The 10,471-nt window shown below is 37.2% G+C and overlaps 1 protein-coding gene across 5 annotated transcripts in view; it reads right to left on the reverse strand.

Moving 5' to 3' along the window:
* Positions 1-1,571: 1,571 nt before the first annotated feature.
* psidin (phagocyte signaling impaired) overlaps positions 1,572-10,471 on the reverse strand; it is a 25,704-nt gene continuing 16,804 nt past the window's right edge. For 2 of the 5 annotated variants that reach the window (XM_043015924.2, XM_043015927.2), the window contains 11 exons: positions 10,399-10,471; positions 9,513-9,676; positions 8,904-9,097; positions 8,426-8,595; positions 8,181-8,324; positions 7,543-7,676; positions 5,415-5,567; positions 5,023-5,140; positions 4,695-4,818; positions 4,179-4,453; positions 1,572-3,772 (listed from right to left, as the gene is read on the reverse strand). The exon at positions 10,399-10,471 is cut by the window's right edge and continues 97 nt beyond it. In XM_043015924.2, coding sequence (XP_042871858.1) covers positions 3,491-3,772; positions 4,179-4,453; positions 4,695-4,818; positions 5,023-5,140; positions 5,415-5,567; positions 7,543-7,676; positions 8,181-8,324; positions 8,426-8,595; positions 8,904-9,097; positions 9,513-9,676; positions 10,399-10,471 — 1,831 coding nt within the window. In that variant the 3' untranslated portion in view covers positions 1,572-3,490. The remainder of the gene's footprint in view (positions 3,773-4,178; positions 4,454-4,694; positions 4,819-5,022; positions 5,141-5,414; positions 5,568-7,542; positions 7,677-8,180; positions 8,325-8,425; positions 8,596-8,903; positions 9,098-9,512; positions 9,677-10,398) is intronic. The other 3 variants (XM_086544694.1, XM_043015926.2, XM_043015925.2) reach the window with 3 other exon arrangements.

Here is a 10,471-nt window from a genome sequence, read left to right on the forward strand (position 1 = left end):
AGCATTTACTTTTGATTCACAAATACAAGTACACCATGTTAAATAATAATAATAATAATAAAAAAAACAGAACTAGTCAGACAAGTTAAGTAGACATTATATGAAATGCTTCCACTGTAAAATACACTAAAAATACTGATATCAGAGAAAAATAATAGAAGTTACATAAATATATCATTCACGCCTATCAGAAATAAAAATAATTTTGTTGATATAAAAGGTAATTGCCATACTGTTGTAAAAGAATAGGCAAGTAACATGCACAGAGAAATGCACACAAATACAAAAAAAAAATACTCCCACTTTACGCTGCTCCTGTTTTTTTTCCATTTTTCTTATACAATAGTAATATGCAAAGAAAATTACAAGAAAATGTTTGGTCTTTTGTTTGGCACCATCTATCATGAAGGTGGTGTTGACCAAGGCACACAAGATGTGTGACATCTGTGGTGCAATCTCTGAGATTTTATTACTAACTTTCACTTTTGATTTATCTTTTTATCTATAAATTAAAACATTTCGACCAAAATATTTGATTTCCCTCAGATTTGGATAATTTACAGTCCTTATGTATATAAGAATGTAAAACTTCACATGATAATTACCCAGTGTCCCAAGTGTTTGAAAACAGTGCATGCAAATTATATAGCTAGTAGACTCCTTATAGTTTCACGTACTTTCTACAGCACAAAATACATAATTTACTATATTTATACGGATACAAATGCCTCATTTAAACTATTTAAACTATATTCCTCATTGGCCCTACTTTGACTATGCCTGTGTCTGCTGCCCCTTCAGGCCAACGTAATATCACAAAAAATTAAATATGATATTTATATCAACCCGTTTGCACCAGGTGATGTAATATCATGTTATGGGATTATTTCACTTCCGCTGGATGATGTCCTAGTACATCATGATCTCTCCCTCAAAACATATGTTTTATATTGTTACGTATGGATATACTCTCAGGAATTTCATTTGTATAGACACATTTTTTTTCACTTTTGAAAGTAATGTTAACAAATTGTTACATATGGATATACTCCTAGGAATTTCATTTGTATAGACACATTTTTTTTCACTTTTGAAAGTAATGTTAACAAATGCAAAAATCTATTATTATCCATTGAATTATGCAGGCTAAAAGTGCCCTGAGAGGTGCAGCCTCGCATTGCACCGAGCGATTCACTTCGTAACTGTGTGTGCTTGTTGTCTAGCCGGCAGGAACAGCATTAGGCAAATATAAGCCCTGGTGTGAATGGGTTAAAAATGTAATATATACAAATTACCATCTCTCATATTACAACAGTGGTAAAATGAAACTCGGTATGTAATGATAGAATGCTTGTTTACCACACAGCTGCAGTTACTGTAGAAACCAGTGGTGTACTCTGGCTAAACTTTAATATTATTAATAATACCCAATAACTTCTCTACTGCATCATTATCACTTAAAATTTCAGTTCTTCTTTAAGGAAGAAAATGCAATGCTTTTATTAATAATCTTGGAAACCATGTATAAAAAGTTTATATGGTTAAAGATGTTTGAAATGAAAATCAAGTTCACCAATCCTTCACAATTCATTCAACTTATCGTCATACAAATTCTTATATCCATGTTGAATGTGAATGTTATCATTTGCTGTGATGTAACTGTACCATGAGTAATAGTCACCCATGTAAGGCAGAATCATGTATTAAACCTCCTTTACAAGACTTACACAGTATATATGGATGATGACACAGGAGTACATAAAGTCTAGTGTCCCAAAACAAATATGACAATACATTATATACAATATATTCAAGTAGATCCATAGTTTTTTTACTCATCACTGGGAATCATTTTAAGTTTTATCATCCTGTCAAATCTTCATTGAAATGTGGCCTTTTTTAATATTGGAAAAGTAATTTGATTTATGTTTAAGTGTCAAATTTTAAGCATCATCCATGAACTGTTGTTCTTGCTATTAACCATTTCAAATTTAACCCCCTGGCCTAAAGTGCATCACCCTCACTCACTCTACCACTCTAATTTTCTCCACCTCTAACTCACTCACTCACTCTGTATGTCTTGTTTTCTCACTTTCTCTTGCTCTCTCTCTCACATTCTCTCTCACCTGTCTTTGATTCCCATTAAACAGGACAGAGGTTCAAGTCTCTGCCATGGCAGTGAATTTCTCCATCCTCTTCCAGAGAAATTTCAGCAGAGTAGGAGAGGAAACTGTGTATGCATGTATGATTATTTGGACTTGATAGCACTACCAAGTCATGTGAACAAACCAAGGCAAAAACTAAGAGTCCACAGTCTACAAGCTGTGGTACAACAGCCAGCACTGCAATGATAAATGATGGGCATGTACTTTCATATGACAAATGAAGAGTCAGTCTAGATAAAACAAACAAATACATAAGCAAGCACACACACCCACAAAGACACATACGCATGCACACACGCGCGCACACAGACACACACACACACACACACACACACACAAAATTAGCACAGAAAACATATCAGCAGTGTTATTTCTTCCTTTTATCAACAGCCAGATGCCTAGAGCCAAGGGGTTAGGTGCCTGTGCTGGGTGAGGTCACAAAAGAGAGTCTCCCATCTTGCTATGTTTAATTTCCTTTTTCATGATAAATATCAAGGCATTAATAGGGATGCATATTTCATAGTATAATATGGTATTCAACAAATTTAAAAATATGACAATTGGTTCATACAAAAAATGGCCAGCCACTTCCTATTCCTGACTTGGTATGTATTGACGAACATTGGAAATGGCTCCCTCATAATAAATACCCTGGCTGCTTGTAGAAAAATACTATGCTAGTTGTCTGTTACATACATGAATTGGCCATTACAATCTGTGAATCAATATTGACATAAAACATTAAATATACTTATTAAATAACATTTTCAACAGAGGACTAACAGATGGGACAGTAGTTCACAATAGTAAGACAAAAACCTACTAGCTAACAAATCAATCATAAAAACTCAACAATCAGACAATTAGGCTGTTTAAACAATGCTACAGGGTCCAATTTCACCTCTGAGTAAGCTGTCAATAGAAGTATATTTGTTTTTGTATTTTTATTTTTTTGCACTGGCCAACTAGTTATCATTATCATTGCATACAAATCCATTAATGAGTGATTTAATTTAGCATAACAGCAGCCTGCAGAGTCTATGCTTCAAGAGAGCAAACATAATGCAACAGCTGGTAAAACATTTGTTGTTTGGCTGTTCTGCTCTACTGAAGTCATGCATCTGCAGTCTCAGTAGGATGAGGATGAGCAACAAGTTTTCTTCATGTTTATAGTAACCTTTAGTTTGATGGCTAACACAGTCTTAAGACACAGTTGAAAGTTCCGCATCACTCTGGAGGACACTTGAAAAAGTTTGGCGAGAACGGTAAATTGAGAGTAACAAGTGCAGTTTCTTATTCATTATTCCTGATTAGATCCATTAACACTACAGCTTCAGAGACAAAATATATTTTAATTTATTACCTATAGAAAACGAGAGGCGCTCTAAACTTTTAACATAGCTTTGCTCTACTTTTTCACACACAGTTCTTCCTTCTTCTGTACTCGTGAGAGATGAAGACACGTTCACTGAGGAGTAGCCCTTTCGGATGTTTTCTTCTGTGGCCGTCTTCACTGACTTGTACTTGTCTGTCAGTGCCTTTTCAAACTTCTGAAGGAGTGATGTGAGGGATCCGACATAGCTTGTGAACTGGGGGACCACATCAGGCTAAAATGCAAGAGATGTGACATGTGAATAGGACTGGTTATTTGTGGAATCTTTCAAAGCAATCACTCAGAACAACTTTAATATCAGCCAAAATAAAAATAATTACAGAGATTTAATGTCCTATAAGGCTTAACTCTCATCTTTACAGGGCCAGCTATCTTCATAGCTGTATCTGCCCTATCAGCAGTAGATAATAACAATTAACTCAGACTTCTTCCGCAAAGGACGACATCAGAGATGAGTGGGAGGACTAAGAGTAGATCAGCACAAACACTATCAACTTGTGTCGTAATGACTAGGAATATGGATATAAAACCAGATGTACCAAATGTACATCATATATCATGCCATAAAGGAAGCAACACCGTTCCCAGTTACTTTTTATTCGAACAGAAAATGGCCTTACCAGTGTGACGGGTTCTTTTCTCTTCTTGTTCTTTTTGGCTACACCTGCTTTAATGGGCTTGAGAATGACAAAGCAACACCCAAGGAGGATGGCCACAATGCCTAGCGTCTGTGCCAGGTGGTGCAGGTGGGCCAGGGCTGGAGGGTTAACCCCAGGCACGATCTCCAGGCAGGATGTCTGGAGTGCTTCCATGTGGTGCAGGTGTGATGTCACTAGTTCCTCCACCTGCTCTCGGCATTCCTTTATCATTACTCCACTCGAGTTCTCCAAATCTGCTAGAGATTTAGGAGTGGAGCATAAATTGGACATCGTTAGTAGCCTCTAATACCAGTACATATATATACAAATATTGGAATATTTCAGTATTTCCCTCTTCCTTCAGAAACATAATCTCTCAATGCGATGCTTATCATTCTCTACAGATTAGTAGCTGACACACTATATATATATATCTAGCCATCTAATACAATCCATATCCAAATTAACTTTTTGATATGATTTCCCTCCTGCACGTACCTGCTGATCCCTGAACAGTATTGTGTATGCGCTGAAGAATTTGTGCATGTTTGACTAGGATGGGGACGTAACCTCCTGACAGAAACAGGTAAACTCTGGACGGATCAGGACCTTGGAGAGGAAGCTGAAAACATCAAATCATGCACAATGAGTATTGGGAATCTCAAAATCATCAAGTATATCATGTGTAATGTTTCAAATTCATTTTACACATGTAAATGAAACACACACACTTCATTCGTTCAGGTTATAAGTACTGCTTAAAATCTAATAAGAAAAGATCAGGTGCCGATTTCTGTATTCTGCCATATAAAAATAGGGTATATACTTGTGGAGGCTTGCAATTCCTGAATGTGCTAGACTCTTTGTACTCCTCCTCCAATTGAGTAGTCAGGTCTGCAAGATGCATTGTATCTGTTGATGCAGTTGCCTCACCATTCACACAGCTGAAGGAAAGGATGTGAAAGAGAAAATAATATTGAAGATTATTACACTTTCTTGCTGTGAAATATACTACAGAAAAGTTACATAGGAAATTAGCTGACAAAAACATACTAGCTATGAGATACTTAAACCAAAGGAAAATCAAACATATAAAGACAACAAAAGCGTGTTTGATGCTTTTTTTATCACAATGGATGATATCACATAATAATTTCACAAAGAAAATGCAGTCTAAAGATGAAAAAATAAAAGCATGCTGAACAAAACTACACAAACCTATTCTCCTTATTGGCTGAGGCTTGTTCACTGGCTGCCTTTGAGTGCCCCAGTTTGGTTGCAACACCTACTAGTCTCAAGATCACATTGCGAAGTCTGAGCATGGTGATGTCACCAGTAGTGCTGGTCTTTATGTCACCCTCTTGTAAACTTCTTGAAACAGAAAGGAGAATGGGATGAAATTATATATTTCATGAAAACAAAATAATACAAAACTATCAACAAAAAACGTTTTGTACTTTAACCTATTAACGACAGGGTGGTTTTGGCTGCATCAAGACATTATGACAGGGTATTTTGAAATACACAGGCCTAACACCATGGGTTATTTGTACACTGAGGCAGTGGCCAGCTGCTATGCGCCCGATTACCAGATGAGATGACCTAATAAAGCCATGAATAGATGTTCACATCAAACCAGTGGGAAAACCAGCCAAGCAATGATGTGTAAATCATGTCATCCAGCAGTAAGTGATAAATATTTACTTTTTTTAACTTAATGACAAGCCTGTTTTGGCTCCAAATGGTCAAAACACTAGGATATTTTAAACAAGTAAGCCTAACACCTCGGGCTATTCTCCTGCACTGGCCATGGCAAAGCGTTATACGCCCGATTACCAGGCGTGCCAATCAGAAGGATAGCCACGACGAAATATCTCGTCCCCGGTGGCTGATACTGGCACCACTTGACGTGATATCTTGCCACCCGTCATTAAGGGGTTAAACACCAGAGTGTTTTAGCAATTAACTAATAAAGGATGGAAATTATTATTACAATTACTATAACTGCCATAATACAGGTTTAGTTTAAATGGCACCACTCCTGGCACCACCATCCACCATCTCTACTAAACAAGCGCTTCAGAGAACAACACGCTGCAAAATGCCGACCTCTGGCTCTAAAGTACCAGCAGTGCAGGGTATGGAAACAGAATGAGAAGAGGAAGGTGACCCAGACTATGTGCAGCAGGTGCAATGTGACCCTGTGTCAGTATGGCTGGTTTGTGCTGTGGCACTCACAGACTTCCTCTTCTCCATATGTTTTTTTTGGGTTGGGATAGTTATTTCTTTCACAATTGTTAAAGAAAGTAAAGAAATACATAAAAATAAGGTTGCTTTTGTACTTATGTAAGACATTTATGCAAGACTGAGAATAATGAGCTGATATTGACTCTGCTATAATTTTAGTTGAGTGCAATACTGAGAAGGCCTGTCAGATGGAATATTCAATTTAAGCCTCATAATATAGTAAAAGACAAAAACTAGCTAATGAATGGAAGATAGTGAGATAGCTACAGATATGTTGAGTGATGCTCCCTCCCTCTAAATAAAAACCTTTCTGGTGTGACACATGATTCACTGATGCCCGTTATGTGGTCCTAACAGGAAAAGAATTCTTTGTCTTTGTTTTGTGCACAGAAAGCATTGAAGAACAGAATGGTTATGTCACAATGTCATTTACCTAACCATTCACTAGCCTTGCTACTGAGCAAATCATAGTGCTACTGCTGCTCAAAAGCAAAAAATTGTGAGGGCTGAGGCCTGCAACGAACATAATCAAGAGGTCAGTTTGAGACAGTGAGACAGCCTGGCATTTGAATGAGCTTATAATTCTTCTGGATTCCTCCTTGCATGGTAATACCCCATAAGATATCAGATTATTTAGCCACATTTTTGAGACAATATGAATCACTCAAACAAAGAAAAGGAAGAATAAATTATCTAAACAAAAATACCATCTTAAAACAAAATAATTTTTGGGGGGTTTGGATACGTATGTAGATGTACACTTGATTGTTTTTATGCTTTTTTTTTTTTATAAAATATATTCTCATGCATCTTAATGTGGAATTAGAAATGTGTGTGTAAACTTGTGAGCATTCACATTTATTGCTTGCTTGAATGTGTGATAACATTTTTGTGTGTGCTTGTTTTTGGTTTAAGTGAAGAGTAGCATATAGTAGCTCCTGCCTAAATGTTTGCCTTATCTATATTTTTGCCATAGTTATGGGGAAACTACAATAGCACTGAACTATTCTTTTTGGTAATTTTGGACATCATATTTCATTTCTTTCTTTTTTTCTGCCAAAAATGCAAGAAAAATACAAAAGAAGCATAGAAGACTTACTTGGTTTTTGGCTCCCAAGAGTTCATGACGCGTAAGTCTCTGTTGTCACACAGTTCCTTCCAGTTAATCTTGTCCATGATGGGGTCTATGTCCATCTGCCGCACTGTATCCACCAACTGATTGTGTGATGTTATCTAGAGAGTGAAAAAGACATTGAACTAGAGATAAATTAAGGGGTTAAGCTCTGTCAGAAAGCACTCTAGATTATAGACGAGAGAACAGCTACCAATGTTGTTTCTATGATTATGATATATGATTAATGAAAAAAGGTATATACACATACATGCACACATGCACACGCAAACACACACATAATTAGAACCTACTTCTCCTAACTCAATTTTCTTCTTTGCATTGTTGGAAGGGATAACAAGTAATACGTTTTTTGTCTTTAACTACTTTTTTTTATGAAAAATACTTATCCAATGGCCTTGCCATTACACATTTTTGGGTCTTGAGCAATAAATCTACATTAATCTTAGTGCAGTTCCTAGTTTCTCAAATAATTGAAAAATATTAATTTACTGCTTTATAGTTTAATACAAACTACAAGACAAACTAACCAAGAAAAAAAAAACACACACACACACACACACACACACATATATATATATGATTAACACTGCCTTTGTACTCACATCAACTGTTATGTCCAGCAGCATTTGTTCAGCTGCCACTGAAGCGAAATGGAGGGAATTGTTGAGTCTCTCCCGGAAGTCAACAAACTCAGGGATTCTAGTCAAGGAACCATACTTGTAGGAGGATATGAGGGGGTCTGATGTCTGAAAAGATGTGAAAAAGAAAAAAAACAAGATATAGATAAATTTTTGCTGACTAAAATGCTAAAAATAATACCAATAACATTAAATACACTTCTACTTACATCTTTGTAGTTTGCCATGAAGAATTTGAGCGTGGATGACATAATATCTGTGGCAACAGTATAGTTTGCTGAGTCCAAGGCCTGCAGAGCCAGCACGTGTCCCAGGGTGTCTAGCTGGATGTGTTTCAGGTCACATTTGTCATACACTGTCTGCGAGGCACCTGTTGCACCTTGAATGGAACAAGTGTGCAATCAATGAACAAAGGTCAACAATCACTCAAAATAACTTTATTTATCTAATTTGTTATCAATGACATTTTTTTAGTGTATTTCCAGAAAATTGCAAAATTAGCAAAAAATGCAAATACCTTTAATGATACAATCCCATTCTCTGGTGTAAAGCAGAATGAAGAATTAAAACTATGTGATTCCCTAAAATTTCAAAAGATGCATAATAACCTTACTTGACTCGGTCCCCCAACACCATTTTTCATCCTAAAAACCCAACAAACACTTTCAAGATCCATCAACTGCTTACCTAGCATGTTATATATCTTAATCAAAAGGAGCTTGAGTTGGAAATTTGCCTTGGACTTCTCAATTCCATGCTCCAGGATGCTGGCTACTTTGAACACCAGGTGCTTCACGTCAAACTCGTCACAGTTCCCCTCGCACTCTTGCATTGCCTTGATGAAACTGTGAGCGGCTAGGATCAAGTACGCATCCCCAGGTCTGTCCATAAAGAGGAAAATTTGGTAATATCTAATATTGTGGAGGAATTTCATCCTTTGTTACTTTTTCATTAATATTTACTGGGGGAAAAAAAAGAAAAAATCACATTTTACTGGGGGAAAAAAGAAAAGAAAAAATCACATTTTACTGGGGGAAAAAAGAAAAGAAAAAATCACATTCTATCACATTCTTCAGTTTCCATTGACACCATATTCAAGGGAGTATAACTGAATTGATGTCTGCTGTTCAAAAGCATTAGCATCATTGACAAATCCAGAAAAAACTATGGGTCTAGAAGGAAGGCAAGGTAGATCAATGGGGGAGAAGGGAATAGAGTTGTCAGATTTAAAAACATTTTAAATATGATATAATACAACTTTTCCAGCGTGCTTACTCTCACCAATCTTGAACTCACCTAATATCTGTATCTACCATATTTGAAGAGAGATGTAATGTCTCCTGATAAAGTTTTACAAGAGATTCTGAAAACTCAACGTGCTGATATGGAGTTAAATTTACTTGCTCCCCTAATGCCCTTCTAAGTTGTAGCCAACAAAGATTTCGGTGAATGGCTTCAACCTGCAAAAAACAAGACATTGATAATTAAAATATTTTGCATCTCTTTGAAAGCAGAATATCTCCTTCCTTGCTATAAATTAGGAAGTCTCAAGTTCATCTCTTTTTACATTTTAACACTGAAGCCACCTGTTTGTGTTTGTGTGTGTTTGTGTTTGTGTTTGTGTGTGTGTGTGCGTGTGTATGTGTGCGGAGGTAGGGTGTGCATGTGAGGGAGGGAGAGGAGGAGGAGGAGGAGGGAGAGAGAGGAGGAGAGAGAGGGAGGGAGGGAGAGAGGGAGGAGAGAGGAGAGGAGAGAGAGAGAGAGAGAGAGAGAGAGAGAGAGAGAGAGAGAGAGAGAGAGAGAGAGAGAGAGAGAGAGAGAGAGAGAGAGAGAGAGGAGAGAGAGAGAGAGAGAGAGAGAGAGAGAGAGAGAGAGAGAGAGAGAGAGAGAGAGAGAGAGGAGAGAGAGAGAGAGAGAGAGAGAGGAGAGAGAGAGAGAGAGAGGGGGGAGAGAGAGGGGAGAGAGAGGGGAGAGAGAGGAGAGAGAGAGAGAGGAGAGAGAGAGGAGAAAGAGAGAGAGAGAGAGAGAGGAGAAAGAGAGAGAGAGAGAGAGGAGAAAGAGAGAGAGAGAGAGAGGAGAAAGAGAGAGAGAGAGAGAGAGAGAGGAGAGAGAGGAGAGAGAGAGAGGTGTGTATGGGTGTGTTTATGTGTACATATAATAAATTCTTCTATATGGTACTCACATTAGCAGGAACACCATCTTCATTGAAGTTCACAAGTTTCTGGATTCGTTCCAAAAAGTGAGAAATTTGATCT

This window comes from Penaeus japonicus, unplaced genomic scaffold, assembly GCF_977035675.1.
Source record: "Penaeus japonicus unplaced genomic scaffold, GWHDUDI00000001_assembly GWHDUDI00000015, whole genome shotgun sequence".
NCBI lineage: Eukaryota > Metazoa > Arthropoda > Malacostraca > Decapoda > Penaeidae > Penaeus > Penaeus japonicus.